The following is a 16,573-nucleotide window of genomic DNA, read 5'->3' on the forward strand; positions in this document are numbered from 1 at the left end:
CTTCAGGTACTGGAAGATCGCTATAAGGTCTCCTCAGAGCCTTCTAATCTCCAGGCTGAACAACCCCAACTTTCTCAGCCTGTCCTCATAGCAGAGATGTTTCAGCTCTCTGACCATCTTCGTGGCCCTCCTCTGGACTCGCTCTAACAGATCTATGTCCTTCCTGTGCTGAAGACTTCAGAACTGGGCACAGAACTCCAGGTGAGGTCTTACTAGAGCAGAGTAGAGAGGGAGAATTACCTTCCTCCATCTCCTGTCCCCATTTGTATTGATGCAGCCCAGGGCATGCTTCCTGGGCTGCAAGCGCACATTGTTGGCTCACGACAAGCTTCTCATTCACCATCACCCCCAAGAAATAACACTGAAAATGCCAGCAAATAAACTCTCTAAGACTTCTTTTAAGTCTTTTAAGACTTCAAGCCTGGGCAACACGAGGGAGCTATCTCCATCAATTGCGTGCAGGGAGATAAGAGCTGGCTACAGAACGTATTTCCCACTTACATGCACGTGTACAATTTTTTTCCCAGAAATCTCATGCATATTCTATCACTTTCCAAGGACTAATTTTAATGTTGTTACGAACTTCACAACAGCCAAAACTCTTGCTAATTTGAAGCTTTGGAGCCAGCTCTGCCTGACCTCGCGTTTGGGATGGGGAGAGGCTGCAGACAGAGGTGATGGCAGCAGCCAGAGCCGCCCAGCACAGAGCACGCTGCACACGAGGCCTTGTCATCTCCAGAGAGCGAGCAGTGGCTGGGAAACCTGTCTGAAAGAAAACATGCTGCCAGAGGGACGTTCTGCCCAACTTTCAAAACCCACAATTCCTTGGACGAAACTTAACTCTCCTTTAGCTTAAATCACAAATATTCCGTGTCACAAATATCCAGATTTTTGTGACAGCAGCCGCTTCTCGTACCACACGCAGGACCCACTGCCCGCGCCAGCCGCCCGGGGCTCCACCACACCTGCTCAGACCGGCCCCTCGCAGCGCCGGCGGCCGAGACGGGTCGGGCCTGAGAGAGGGAGGGAGGGAGGGAGGCTCCCGGTGCTCCAGGACAGCCCCTTCCCGCCCCTCCGTGAGGTGAAGCAGCGGGGGCTGCGCGACAACAACAAAGTCCGGCCTTCGGAAGTCTTCGGAGGTCCTCGGAAACCTTCGGAGGCTTTCGGAAGCCTTCGGACGCCTTCGGAAGTCTTCGTGCGCCTTCGCGCGCCTCCGCCACCGCTCGGCCGTTTCCGCCGCCGCGGTTACATAAGGGCGCAGCCGGCGCGCGCCGCGGCCCCGCCCCCGTCTCCCCGCCCGTGTCCTCGCGGCACCCCGCCCCGCCCCCCTCCCCGTCATTCCCCCCCCCCCCTTCCCTTTTCCCCGTGTGACGCCGCCGAGGCAGAGGGAGGGCAAGGCCAGCGCGTGCGTCCCCGCCCCCCCCCGGCACGTGCGCTGCCCCCCGCCCTCCGTGCCCAATGAGGGGACCCCCCCCCGCCGTGCCCCCCGGTGTGTGTGTGTATGTGCGTGTGCGAGGACCGCGAGGCGCAGGCGCGGCTGCCGGGACGGAGGGGGGCGGGGGGGCGAGGGGGGGGGGGCGGTCCCTCCCGCCTCCGCGGGGGCCGGGTGACGCACGTGCGCGCGCCCCCGCGCGCTGTGTTGTTCGCTCGTTCCCGTGCCTGCCGGGCGCGCGCGCGGGGGGGGGGGGGGCGGGAGGGGGGGGAGCTAGTGCCGGCACGCGCGCTGTTGTTATTGGGAGAGGAGGGGGGAGGAGGAAGAGGAGGAGGAGGAGGTGGAGGTGGGGGGGGGGAAACGGGAGCCTCAGTCAGGGAGTTCTTTAAAGATGGCCGGAGCGGCGGCGGCCACCGCGACCCCCGTGTACTGCGTGTGCCGGGAGCCCTACGACGTGAACCGGTTCATGATCGAGTGCGACATCTGCAAGGACTGGTTCCACGGCAGGTAAAGCGCGGGGGTGACGGGGAGAGGGGGGGGCGTGTGCGTGTTTGTGTGTGTGTGTGGAACGGGAGCCACCGGGTCGCGGGGGGCACCGGGCGGTGCGGCAGCCGCACCGGGACCGGCTGGGGACAATGGCTGCGCGGCGGCGGCCGCTCGGGACGCGGGCTCCCCCCGCGGCGGGGGCAGCGGGACCCGGGCACGTGGGGCGGCGGGGGGGGCGCCCGGTTACGAAAGAGCAACAGATGCGGGGCCGGCGGCTGCGCCGGTGGGGACGGCGCCCCGCGTAAAGTAGGGGTCCCCCCCCTAATGTGGGGCTGGCACCCCCTCCTCAAAGAGCGGCCGGCCCCCCTCCCGTTCTCTTAAACTGGGACCAGCAACCCCCCCCTTAACGTGGGGTCGGCACCCCCATGAAGTGCCTCCCATCTCCTCTAAAGTGGGGTCGTTCCCCCCCCCCCCGAGTGCCCCCCATCCCCTAAAGTGGGGTCGACACCTCCGAAAGTACCCCCCCCAGTGGGCTCGGCACCCCCCAAAGTGCCCCCCATCCCCCCCAAAGTGGGGTCGACACCCTCTTAAAGTGCCCCCCCCGCCTCCAGTGGGGTCGCCGCCGCACCCCCCGAAGTGCCCCCCTCGTTTCCCTCCCCTCCCCTAAAGTGGGGTCGGCTCCCCTGAAGTTGATCGGGCTTTCGGGGGGTCGCCGTGCCCCGCTGCTCCCCCGGGGTTTGGGGTCTCTCCCGGGACGGGGCTCGCCGTGCGTTTTGTTTTGGCGGAGGGGAGGTCTCCCCGCTCCTCTCGCCGCTTTGACGTTTCCAGCCCGGTCCCGAGCGGCCGCCGCCGCCTCGCGTGTGTCGGTGCGAGCCGAGCGTGTGAATAATAAAGGCCCGGCGGCTGCGAGGAGGAGGAGGAGGAGGCGGCGGTGGGATTCACGGGCAGTTAAACAAAGGAGCAAGTTGGGGGCCCCGGCTCCGGCGGCTCCACCGGGCGTGCGGGGGCTCGGAGCTGCCGCCCCCCTTCCTGGGGGGAGCTCCGCCGCCGGGGAGCTGCCGCCGGGGTAGGAAGTGCCCGGTGATTGACAGCAGGACATTTAAATACCCCCCGTGTCACAAAAACAAGGCTCCCGGCGCCGCCGACGAGGCGGCCGCCTCGCCCTCTGCCGGCGCAGCGGGGACCGAGCGCGGCGGAGCCGGTCGCCCCGGGGCCAGCGAGTTCCCCGGGAAGCCCTGACCCCACCGGGGCTTTGCACCTCGGCTTGGCACCTCCCGGGCTGGCCTTTCATCTCCAGCGGCAGAGAAACGAGAGTTCTGCGTGCGTGTGTGTGGGGGGTGGTGGTGGTTGTTGTTGTTGTTTTGGTTTTTTTTTTTTTTCCTTTCCTTCTTTGTGTTTTCTTTCTTCCTCTCACTGGCAAAAAGAAAAGCGCCGGCTGAAAGAAGGTTGCGTGTCTAGGTGTTGCTTAACAGTAATTATTACACACGGGTTGTTTTCTTGCCACGTTTTAAGCAAGAAAGGAAGGCTTTCAGTATTTCAGATGTTGACTTGTACATATGTTGGGTTGATTTCTTCCTTGTTTAGGGGTTTCTATCCACTCAAACCACAGTATAATAGAAACTATGAAGAGGGTTTTGTAAACTGTAAAAGCTGGCAAAGCAGGATCGTTGTGCCTTTGAAAACAACCCCTCATTGATGCTTTTAACTAGACGACTACTACTTTTATCAGTACTGTTTGAAACTGAATACACAACAGGCTTTTTCTGACCAAAGCAGCTTAATATAAGTTTGTCAAAACTTGATCGCTGCTTGTAGTGGAGGTGCAGATGTCATCTGAAGGTCTTTGTATGGTAACAGGTTCTCTGTCTAGCAAGTGTTCTTCATTTGTTTATTGCCCTTTCAGTCTGTCTTGGCAGTTGCTCAGTTTACAGGCAGGCTTAACTTAAATGCCAGTCTCGTGCACTGATATTACTAGGATACGAGTGAGCTCATTTCTGAAATTGTTACAAGGAGGAAAGTATTGACTGTATGATACAAAGGTGGGACAGCCCACTCTGTAGCTTTGAGTCTCGATCTGCATAAAGATCCACAGTGCTTCCTGTGCTTGAGCTCTGTCACACAATTGGTAGAAAAACTCTGCTAGCACTGAACTGCTCTGATAGTCTGAAGCTCGGAGTGTGAACGTAAGCAAGCCAGCAGGAGCTGGCAACAGCCACATCGCTCTGGGATTTAGTTGCATGCTCTCCCAGTCTTGTGACTAGGGGACAGGATTGTGGGAGACAGTAGTCCTCTCGCAGCTGTGGTCTGCTCTGGGATGCCCTTCTCCTTGGTCTAAGAGTGTCTGAAGACTGTTACATGGCTTGTGAAAGAAAATACACACTCTCAAACCTTGGCGATTTTGGTGAACTTCTTTGTTTCTTGCTTTCTTGATTTTTTTTTTTTTATGTTAAGCAACATATAAACCCTGTGCTTACTTAAGACTGTAGCGCTAGCATGATATGTAGCACGTATTACTGGATTACAGGCTCTTTGCTGCCTTCCTATGTATAGTCAAGGGAGTGCCTTAGCGATTTGTTGGAGGCAGTACAAACTCTATTCTGACAGATTGGCACTAGTCCCTTAAAATCTGATGTGATATTTTTCCTGGATGTTCTTGCACTATCTGTTTTCAAATGACTGTACTTTGGCTTACTATCAATATATTATCAATATATTGATGTTATCAAGTATACATTTTATTGCTTCTCGCAAATATTTGTGTAAAAGCAAATATTTTGATATGAGTTAAAAGGTTGCAGACCTGCATTCTGGGTTTTACTTACTCTACAAATGGGCCCAATGTCTGGCCATGATCTTGTGTAATTGCCTTTTGCTGAACAAAAGAGCATAACGCCTGTATGTCTGTGTTTGTCTCTGTGGTGTTCTAGGCTTCATCACTTTCTTGAATGGCTTGCAAGAGTGCGGAGGCTACAGAAACAGAGATGCCGACAGACTGTCGTATTTTTCAGACGGGCAAACCCATTTTTTTCTTTTAGACAATTTCAATGTATTCCTGGTCTTTTCATCTCTTTAAATGAGAATGTCACAGTAAGCTGCTTCCCCCTTTTTGGCTTGCTTGGAATATAATACAGCAAGAGTGCAGTAGAAAAACTCCTTTATGCTGATCTAAGTGTTACAACTTTTTCTTGAATCTTGAGTTCAGTAGCTCTTGGTACCCATTTAAGTTCTTGGCTTCATCTTCAAATTATATGTATCTTGGTATGATACTTCTCATTCTGTCTCCCTTTGTTTTTTTGATGCTTACCTCAGTTATTAGGTTAACTACATACTGTTATCTTCTCCCATTTGTGGGGTTTTTTTTGTTTGGTTTTTTTTTTTTCTATTTTTCTGGGATATATGTAGCCTTATGCACAGAATATCTTTTTTTAAACTGATCTTGCAGTCAGTTTTGTTCTTGGAGTATGTAGGGTTTGCAGAAATCCTGCTGTCAGCTTTGAAATTTTTGTCCTTTTTTCTGGCCATGATACCTGTACTTGACTAGATTTATGTGCATTGCATAGATGTCGCTTGTTCTTTTAGACTGGTTTCAGACAGGTTGGAACAAACTTAAGCATATAATTCAGTTCTTTGTCTGCACAATGTAACGCCTGTTATGCTTCAGGAGCAGAGGATTGTAGAGTTAGCTTTTTAAGGCTCTTTGCTTTGTAAAGTTGTGCTGGTACCATACCGGTTGTAAAGGAGCATGGAGAAGTCAGTCAAACTGAGAATTAAAAGTGTGAGAGCCCCTATATAGTTTTCTGGGTAGCACTTTACGGGGGGGATGTTTTGTTTGTCAACAAACATATAGTGATCTTCTGCCATGCCTCAGTGACTGATAGGGTAAGAAGTTATCAGGTGTGTGAATGTCAATTACAGTAACAATATTTGCTTTTTAGAATGCCATAATGTTTTAAATGTCTTTTTTTTTTTACATTAAACTCAGATTTTTTTTAAAACAAAGGAAATATTTTTATTCTTCAGAGCCTAAACAATGGGAAATAGGAAGGGAAAACATCTTTTTTTTTGTTCAAAATTAGTAATTTTTCTTAAAATTTCATGTCAACTTTGGTGTCTAACCCCTCAAGGAGAAGAAAGAAAGGAGCCCATCCAGTCTGCTCAGCTTGCATCTTTAATTTAGTGTAAATTAAACTTAAAGCATTCATGGCTTCCAAATTTGCCTTTTACAGTTTTTTTTTGTTTACAGAAACCAGTATTTCATTTGAGCAGGTTAGAGGGTAATAAAGGAAATGCAGCGCTAATCTGTATGTACTGTACACATGAATGTACTTCTACGGCAAAGCAAAATCAAATTGATTAAACTTATATGGAATTGTTTTTAAGCTGATAGCTCTTGTTCTCAGGATTAATTCTGTATTCTGTGTGGCCTTCTTGAAAGAATTAACTTTTTCATTTACTAGAACAGTTCATTGATGATATGTAGAACTTTGCCATTAAACTTTTGATGTTTTTCAGGGCTTTGTCATTGTTAAAAAACATTTAATAACATCATTTGAAAAGAAAGGTGATTCATGTACCTTTTGAGCATGATTATTTGAATTGCAGATGCCTTGGGGCTTTTTCCTCAAATGGAAAAAAAAACAGCTTCAAAATCACATCTCAGCTAAGTTCATGTAGAACATAGTTTTTCTGGTGTTGTATAGATGTGAGCATGTCTTCATTTGGTTTCTGAAGACATATCAAATTGCTCAACCACTCCTTGATGTCATCTCAGTTTCAAAATCAAGGTTCCCTCTTTCAGCTGGTGGGTTACTTGGTATGGATCCTTAAAGCTCTGGTTTGTACTCTGAAGGCAGGCTTTCTCCTTAAGAAAAGAAGGAAATGTACATGGTATAGTGACTACTTTTCCTGAATTGATTCTTTGTTTTGGGGTTTTATACATGAGGTTCTGCATGATGAGCTTTTCCAGCTCTTTGCTGCTGAAAGAGGCTGCCCCACTCTCAGCTGTGCGCAACTATAATTTCTCTTCTGCTGGTTCAGTGCTTGTCTGATTGTTTGGTAAGTCAACTCTGTTCAGAAAGCTGACAAAACCCATTCTTTTGCTGGGTTAGCTTTTTGTTGGATTACTGAGCTGAACAGGCTCATCAAGGGGTAGGATGAGTCCCAGACTGTTGCAAAACACTGGTGGGGACTGTGTTGCTGGAGGAGATGACAGTGGGTGGGAAGACAGAGGAGTTGCCCATTTTTCTTCCTCACTGCCCACTTTTGGATCAATGGCTCACCCAGTTTTGTGGAACCTTGTTTTTGTGTCTCGGTCACTATATGTAATTCTGCTTTGAATCTGATGCCCAGACTCATCTCCTTGTCTAGTGGAGTACGTAGCAAGCAAGTCATTTCCAATGCAGCTGCAACATTGCAACCCCAGAGTGTCATCTGTTTGCAGACACAGGCAAGGCTCCTGCATCTGTCTTAAAGGGACATGGAGGACAAGGTATGGCGACGCTCATCTCAAGAAATGTGGAGTCTGCAAAGAGAGACTGTTAGAAATGCCTTCTGGTGCAGACCTTCTGTTTACAGAAAATTAAGGCCTTGTAATTATAAACACTTGGGGGTCTGAACTAAATCAGCAAATCATTGTCTGGTTGCTAGAACTTTGGTCTGGCACTAGAGGCTCTTGAGTGGACTTTCTGGTTTTTGTAATGTATAAGCCTTAAATTCTTCCTGTGGCAACTGGATGTGTGTTAGGGAAGTGATTTAGACCTCAAGGGAAAGTTAATGTATTTGTTAACCTTACTTTTTTTTTTTTTTTCCTTTTGCCTTGTTTCCTCAGAGGCAAAATGGAAGCCTTAGCGTAAGTCCAATGTGCTGTGTGTCCTCTGCCAAAGAATTAAGTGACTTCAGGAGACTTCAGCTCTTCTAACAATACAAAAGCTGAAGCAGTTTTGGTTAAAAAGAGAAGAAACTAATGGTAATAAGGATGCCAGACTACTACTTGTGTAATTGGATGTCTGTTTCCAATCCTTTTATATCCTTCATTTGAACAAGCCATTTTTTCCTTCTTGGTTCCCATCTGTGAAGTGGGAAAACTTATTAATATATATTAAAGTAGATGTATTCTGTCATAATAAGCATTGTAGCGTGGCAAGTATTCAGATTTCTTCAATTCTTGAAACTGTGTAATAACGTGGAATTATACGTACAAGGTTTTTTCTCTAGTGTTTTCTTGAAAGGCTGGCTTTATTTGAACTATGCCTACTTTGAAAGTTAACACTTCTTTCCTGTAGTTTCGTAATTTGGTAAATTTTTTCATTTGATGTTCTGAAATAAAACAGTAGATGTTTTGGAATATGCATTCCAACATAATAACTAGGACAAGGAAAAAAAACCCCAAACCCTCTCCAGTCAAGATTTGTAAGAAATCTGAGGGCTACATAATTCAGCTTTTTAAATTATAATTGCAATAACATTCTAGAACATTTCTAAACAACTGTTAAAAGGTAATAATTTTTATTTCTAAAGTACAAATTAATTATTGCCTATTCAATGTTACTTAAAAGATGCAGAGGTTCAGAATTGGTGATTTAAGTACTACCTTTAATTTTTTGTAATCTTACAGTTGATCTGTAGCAATATTTTTGGTATCGTTGGTATTTCTTCAGCGGTTCTTGACTGTTCAGGCAAAGGTGCTCTATGAGGTCCGACACATAAAACCCGAGACTAACCCTATAGTTTGGGAACCAAGAGCAGGAGGGGAGAGACAAAGAGATGGTTACAGAACACGTTCCAACCTGTCACAATGATACAAGGCTGAGCTTGATCACTTCACTCAGTACAGGTGGACACGTGTTCAAATATAGACGTTTTCTTACCCTCAGTCAGCGTGCAAGAGTGAACAGCGAGTTAACATCAGGATGTGCCAGCCCATGACGCTTTGTCTGTGGAGCAGTTTTTAGCTACTAACATCAGCACGGTGCTTGAGCACCCACCCTGTTCACCAGACCTGGCTCACTCTTCCGGATGATCAAGTTGGTGCTCAAAGGAACCTGTTTTTTGTTGGTGGGAGATGTGAAAGCAAAAATGACATAGATCCTCAACAGCCTTTCAGAAGTGATCTGCTGAATTGCATTGAATGTTAGCAACGTTGTATGCAGCTGTGTGTCAGCTCAGAACGGTACTATTTTGAAGGAGGTTATAGTTGATTTTCCTAATTTGTTAAATAAAAAGAAGTATGGACACAGTCTTGTGGTTTGTTTTTTTTGTTGTCTGACCTCATAAGTTTTTATGTGTAATTTAACTGGCTAATAGTGAATTTTTTTATTGGCTAGTTAATTTATCATGACTTTATATTGCAAAATGTTATTTATTGATGCTTAGGTAGCACTTCAATATCTTCCTTTCCTTTTGTTATATTTAATACATGCCTCATTTGACTGAAGAATTACAATATTTTCAGAAGACTGTTTTGTGACTTTATCTGCAAGCTAGAGAGGCAAGAGAAGTCTGGGTAGGGTGCTGCTGCTCAGTACACTTAATTTCTGTATATATCTACTAGGTGCTGTGTTGCAGAGCATGATATGTATTCTTTTTATTTTAGACTTATCTTGATCTATTTGTAATGCTGTGTTCTCACATCAACACAAAGGCAATAAAATGGATTAAACTTTACAGTAGAGTATCACTTGTAAGTGCCAGTGGGCAAAATCACATTAATTTTGTTTTCATTCTTCATTTGTGGTTTCTAGCTCTTTTTTTGAGACAGTTTTCATACTCATTAGTTAATTTCTTATGCTTAGTGCATTTCTCTGTGCAGTTTCTGTATTGTCTTTTGAAGGATCACATGATACAGTGTCTCTGTTCTGTTTATGTGAGGGTTTGTACAAGTTGAAGATGAACACATAATCTTCCTGTAAATATTTGTACTATCCCTACATAATTCTAAAATAAAATACCATTGTCTTAAAACTGTTCTGAGTAACCAGTGAAGACTTTCATGGATACAGTGCGCATGCTTGAAAAACAGGAAAATGCCCAAGTTCTACATTGGTCTCATTGGTGAAGTATGAGAAGTCCGTTAAAGACATCACTGTTGCTTTATTAGCAACATAGGAGAGAGATTTTAGTGAAATACACAGCTTTTAAAATAGCTTAGCAGTTTTTCATCAGTCAGTCCTTTCTAAGGCATTGTAACATTAGTTCATGAATACCTAGAACTAACAGTCCATGGAGTATGAATAGTCTTGAGAAGTCTGCTATATGTGGATTTATGTGGCTAGTTACATCTCCTCAGGTCAATTCTGCTTTTGAATGGAATTAATATTTAATACTGTTTTCTCCATTACTTCAGCATTAACTAAAGTAGACTTTAAAATGGGTCTTTCTTTTTGAAAATATTGAGTTCATTGTTGCTCAGGCAGGCGTAAATGCTGATGTTTGCCGCAAAAGCAAAAAAGCTTTTTTAAAAACCCTCCCACATCATTCTGTCTTAAAGCCAAGTAGAGTGAGGATGACTGTTCTAAATTTTTAATATATTGTGGTATGAAGTCTATTTATTTTCATTTGAAGCTGTCAGCTGACATTGCAGCTGGCCTGGGAAATTAATTTCATGAATTTAATTGTGTTTGTTCCATTTACATTAATGCTTTATTCGCTTAAAGGCTCTGAAAGCACTATTCATGAAAAAGAGTGCAAGGAAAGGTGACTTTCTGAGAAATGAAGTCTTTGATATTGAGGATGTAGGATTGATGTGATATTTCATTCTTACTAGTTATTAGGCAGTATTTTTTGAACAGATTGACATTTTCCTTTTGGGGTATTACTGATTGAGGGCCAATAAGCAAAGGCCACATGGGGTAAATGGAAGAGCAACCAGAGAAATTGCTGTACCACGTTACCCAGCAGTACTTGTAAAACTTCTGGTTGGCTTCCCAAGGTACAGATTTTTAGTTTTGCTTCAATAACAAAAATACCCGGGTCTTTTGAATTAAGGACTATATCATGCAGTTGACCTGCAAAACTCAGTGTCAAGAACAAGTGGAAGTGAAATGAGGCACTGTGGAACTTAACATATGGCTTTCAAGGGTACTGACAGGTGTGTCTGTGAGCAGCATAATAAGGAGTGGTCTAGGAACAGTACCAAAACAGCAACATAGCTGTGCTAACATTAGGCAAATGTTGCTGTTCTGCCTCTCAGGATAGTGTTTTCTCTTTTCATATCATGATGAGCTGCTGTGTTGACATGCCACAAGCCCAAGCAAATTGTCTTAGGCATTTCTGTGTGCTCTCTTGCTTATGTAAGAGAGGACCAAAAGCATGTTAACAACAAAGGTGTGCAGATGTAGCCTGTTATATCTCATGTTCAGTTCTGATTAAAGTATTTGCCTACCTGGAGGGTACATTAGCGTGATAGAAAGGCGAGCAGCAACTTGGTGCTTCTTGATGCTATGTGCCTCTGTGTGAATTGCTAGGACCTCTGCGGACATAGTTGTGAATGTCTTAATAATGCAGTAAAATGTGCTGCTCTGAGGTGATGAATATGAGTAGTCATTTAGTTCGTATTCTTGCTAAGAAAGTATAGGGCAGCTGCAGTATTGGGAGATTTGGACTAGCATCCTTGCTGAAAAGTCTCTTTTTTTAACTAAGTAAAAGCAAAAGCCTTGGCTGTAGCCTATATTTCCAACGTGGTTAGCTGGCTTGTGCTTGAAGAAGGAAATCCTTCTTATTCCAGTAAGAAGGATTTAGGTATGAACTAGAGTTAGGAGTATCATTTGAGTAGATAAGGATTTGCTGAAGTGACAATGTAACTCTTAAGTCCTTTTGCAAATTTTACCTCTTGGCTTTTATATCTTACTGGCAAGGGCAAACTCTGATTTTGTATTGTTGTTTGGAGTTGGTGTCTCTGCTGTCATCGCAAATGAGAATGTACCACATGCATTCTATTTCCTGGCCCTTATTTGAGTGTGGAAATAACTTTCTTGGCTAATGAAAAAAGGACAAACATTCCACTTTATAGAAGAATAAAACTTTTGTGCTTCTAGTTATTTCTAGTACTGGATGCTAAATACAATTACTACTACAAGAAAGATCAAAATCTTGTATGTTGGTGGAAGGGAGGTGTCTCTGTTGGTGCTGGTGCTTAACTTGTTAATGCATTGAGATGCTGTCACCTACTTCTTACGAAAGTGAGTATGTGCCTCATATACAAGCTGTCTTTTCCCAGAAGTTGTTTTCTTACGTTAAGGAATAGGTCTGTGCAAACTCTATAGTTCTATTTGTTTATTGCGTTCTCTACCTTTCCTCCCTGCACTCTCCCTCCGCTCCAACTTGCCAATGTCAGTGTGGGTCACCACCTGAATTGCCTGATCTTTGCCTTTTGTTAGTTAGCGCTGCAACTAATTGTCTTTATTCTTTTGATGCCATGCGTAGTCTTAAAACAGTGGTGTTATGTGGGCAGGAGGACAAGGAAATGAGACAAAATAATGAAAAAGCACTAAAACATGGGAAAATAAAGCTTTAGCCTTTAAGCATGGTAGATGATGAGTGAAATGATTTTGAGCAAACATCTTGTTTGTCCGGACTAAACTTTCATGAAACAGGCACTGGTACCTTTACATCATGTCATTAAGAGTGAATTGCAGTGCATTCCTTACTATTCTTGGCACACGTGTGCTGAGAATGGAAGTGAATGCATCGCTGCAGTGCGTGATGTCAGTTCCCTGTGCAAACTACATGGAAAATTGCTTGAGGACCATATAGCAGCTTGAAGTGGGAAAGTATCTGCAGTTTTCTGCACCATCCCAGGGCAACAGTAGTGAAATATAATATGCTTTTTGTAACACGTTATGTTAGTAAATGTTTTGGATAGTCTATTTTGTATTTTTTTCTACAGCTTATGGGGAATTCAGAGACTGGAGTAGAAAGTGAATGTGTTTTATGTACTGGATTGTTTGTTAACACAGTATAGTAAACTTCTGCTTCTTATAATGCTAGCCTGAGGAACAAGGACAGGTCTTTTTCCAGTGTGAATGGCTCTCTGAGAAATTAATCTGCTTTCTATGAAGTTTGTGCACCATGATACTTTGGAACAGGGTTTTTGTTAGTGAATGTTCTCTATCCTTTGATATGCTGGCCAGTGGCACGTATACCCTCATGTATTTGGAAGAAAAACCGTAAATCTTTAATATTATAGTTATTGGAAAGGCATTGGCTATATGCTAAGAGGCTGGGAGTAAAGCAGATACGTACTTTTCAGAGCTCCGTACCAGACACAAAGAAACCTGTAAGTAGATGGGTTTTCAGGTGTCTGAAAAATCAGAACTGAGATTATGAGTTTTTCTCTGTTCTCATGGGGTACCTACATAATGGGAGTAAGCAGCATAGTGAAGAAGAGACTGACTTCTTGGTGAAAAGCTGGGTGGAGAGAGAACAGGAAAGTGAAGATCATGCAGAAGGAAAGGGGTCACAGAACAAAGAATGCTTGGAGAATTATTAACTTGTACTGGAAGAGTCTGGAGTTTTAAATTTGAACATTAATTTGTGAGTGAAAAAAGCCTCTGTGCTAAAATATCCACTGCAATGACCACTCACTGTGAAGCGGTGTGGGAGGTCCATGCTCTAATGCAACCAGTTGCCTTGCTGATGCTGATCCAGGTGCATGACTGAGTTTTTGATTTGATGGAAACTACTTTATGGCATGCAGAAAATAAGAACTGATGGTCAACATGTATTTAAATTTAAAATGTGGCTTTTTGTTTCTTTCTCTGAATGGAATCTAATCTGAATCAAATGCATCAAGTGCAGTCTTAATTCCTACATTTTCTGATCATAAATATACAGTTTGAGGTTATTTTATGTAGTCTATGATTTGAATTGCTAAAGGTAAAAACTATTTAAGAAAGCTCACTCTGGATTTATTTAAATTGATGTACTACAAATTATATTGTACGGTTGGGGAATGCTCACTCTTCAAATAGCTTGATTATTTTTGTCAGTGTTTTTAATTTAACTTAGTTTCGTAGCCAGTGCTATATAATACAAAGAAACTGATAAGCTTTTCTTCTGTAATTGAATTGTAAGAAAATCGTAGAATCATTAAGATTGGAAAAGACCTCTATGATCATCCAGCCCAACTGTTAGCCCAAACCCACCATGTCTACTAAACCGTGTCCCTAAGTACCACATCTTCACTTTTTGGAACACCTCCTGGGATGATGACTCCATCACTGCCCTGAGCAGCCTGTTCCAATGCTTCACCACTCTTTCAGGAAAGGAGTTTTTCCTAAATCCAATCTAAACCTCCCTTGACGCAACTTGAGGCCATTTCCTCTTGTCCTATTACTTGTTACTTGGGAAAAGAGACCAACACATGCTGTGCTACAACCTCCTTTCAGGTAGCTGTAGAGGGTGATAAGGGCTGCTCTCAGCCTTCTCCAGACTAAACAGCCCCAGTTCCCTCAGCCGCTCCTCTTTAAGATTTGTGCTCCAGACCCTTAACCAGCTTTGTTGCCCTTCTTTGGATGCTCCAGCACCTCAATGTCCTCCTTGTGCTGAGGGGCCTGAAACTACACACAGTATTCGAGGTGCAGCCTCGCCAGTGACAAAGACAGGGGAAGGATCACTGCCCTAGTGCTGCTGGCCACACCAGGTCTGATACGAGCGGGGATGCTGTTGGCCTTCTTGGCCACCTGGGCTCACTGCTGGCTCATGTTCAGCTGGCTGTCAACCAGCACCCCCCGGTCCTTTTCTGTCAGGCTGTTTTCCAGCCACTCTTCCCCAGGCCTGTCGCGTTGCACGGGGTTGTTTTAACCAAAGTGCAGGACTCTGCACTTGGCGTTGGTAAACCTCATACAATGTACCTGGTCCTACTGATCCAGCCTGTATGGCTGAATACTTTATGTGCAGTAAATTAGTGAACTCGCTAAGGACTCTTTAGATATTGATCTCTAAATCTTTATCTTGGAAACACTCATTATAAAGGGTTGTTTCCATGTTATGTATTTAGAACTTTTTACTAAGTATCAAAGTAAATATTTTTGATGCTTTTGGATTATCTTAGTTGAGGCTTTAAAGAAAAGCAAAACATTACTATCTCATTGAAACTGGAAAAGCAACAGCTGTTGTCGCTTGTGCTCAAAAAAGTCTGGCAGATGAGAGTCAGGTTTTAGGCAAATTTAAATTCCTCTGCAGTTCCTGAAATATTTAGATAAATGGGCAGTTCTGGCCTTTTTTTTTTTTTTTTTTGTATAAGAACAGGTGCGTACATAGTTGAGGGACAGACTGTTAGGAAGCGCTATTAAATCAAAAGACTAAGAAAAAGTATTAATATGTCTTAAGACCTGCAAAAGGTTGTGCTTTAATGCATGCTCATGGTATGTATTTATTCCCCGATGTCAGGGGCAGAGGCCAGAACTCAAGATAATCTCATCAGTTGGAATGTCCTTACCAGAAGATAATGTTTGGGTCATGTTACATTCTGTTCTGAGCCCATAGTTCTTGGATTCTTTTCTGCAGAGTAAGAGGCCGTAAGTAGGAGAGTTGAAGTATCTTTACATAAAAAGCAACCTGGAGATGAACATTCCCTTGAGATGTGTGGGTTTGAACACTTACAACCTGAATAAGCACTGCTGCCATCTCACTTGGGAAAACAAAATAACATCTCCCTTTCTCAATCCCAAGATATAGCTATTTTTTGGTGACTGATACTTTGAAAGTATGGTAACCGTGCTTGCCTTCTGGCTTAGATGCCTAGGAACGTGGCATGTGCTGGCTGGGTGCACAGGGCAAGCAGAAAAGATGATGCTTTTGGAATTTTCCGGTCAAGTGGTGAGGTGCCAGGTGAGTAGAGGTACCTCTGTGCTTAGCTGTCCTTTTTCTGAATTTAGGTAGGCTTTAGGGCCCAGTATTCTTATCTGGATATTGCCTGTATACCCTTATATAAATGTGTATCCTATTTTATGTGTGTTCTTACAATTTCTTCCTTGTTCTTTTCTACTCTGGATTTTAAAGTTATTCCTTACAACTGTTCATTCCAAGACTACTTACTGTTGTACTTGCTGTTTGAACTAATCCACTTAGTATCAATTGATGTAGAATAAAAGTCCTCTGGTAGTCTTACTTTTGTTTTAAACCAGACTTAGAATAATGTAATGGTAGATCCAAATTAATCTAGAAAATTTTGATTTAATAAATAACTTTTGCGGAATCACAGAACTACTGAGATTAGAAGGGATCTCTTAAGATCATCTAGTCCACCTCCGCTGCTCAAGCAGGCTCGCCAGTGCTGAGCAGAGGGGAAAGATAGCCTCGCTTGACCTTTTGACAGTGCTTTCCTAATGTAGTTCAAGAGGTTGTTGGCTGCCTTTGCCCTAAGGTTGCATTGCTAGGTCATGATCCGCTTGTTGTCCAGCAGGGCTACGAGGTTCTTCTCTTGCAGAGCTGCATTCCTGCTGGTTGGCCTCCACCATGCAGTGGTGCAGATTACCCTTGCAGACAAAGCGTAAGACCTGTAATAACATGTACTTTTACTCTTGAATTGCGAAGGCATAATTTACTTAGCTTATATCAAAACATTTTCATATAATCACTTCTTGTAGTGTTGACACCCAAAATAGAACACTTGGATGTGTTGCTCTTTGGCAGACTTCCTGTCTTCTCTCATAGAAA

The 16,573-nt window shown here is 44.1% G+C and overlaps 1 protein-coding gene across 2 annotated transcripts in view; it reads left to right on the forward strand.

Moving 5' to 3' along the window:
• The first annotated feature begins 1,768 nt into the window (after window positions 1-1,768).
• The window catches only part of KDM7A (lysine demethylase 7A), a 66,439-nt gene continuing 51,634 nt past the window's right edge, over window positions 1,769-16,573 (forward strand). For both annotated transcript variants that reach the window (XM_069858842.1, XM_069858853.1), the window contains exon 1: window positions 1,769-1,939. In XM_069858842.1, the coding sequence (XP_069714943.1) occupies window positions 1,824-1,939 (116 nt within the window). In that variant the 5' untranslated portion in view covers window positions 1,769-1,823. The remainder of the gene's footprint in view (window positions 1,940-16,573) is intronic.

The sequence above is a fragment of the Phaenicophaeus curvirostris genome, chromosome 1, assembly GCF_032191515.1.
Source record: "Phaenicophaeus curvirostris isolate KB17595 chromosome 1, BPBGC_Pcur_1.0, whole genome shotgun sequence".
Classification (NCBI taxonomy): Eukaryota; Metazoa; Chordata; class Aves; order Cuculiformes; family Cuculidae; genus Phaenicophaeus; species Phaenicophaeus curvirostris.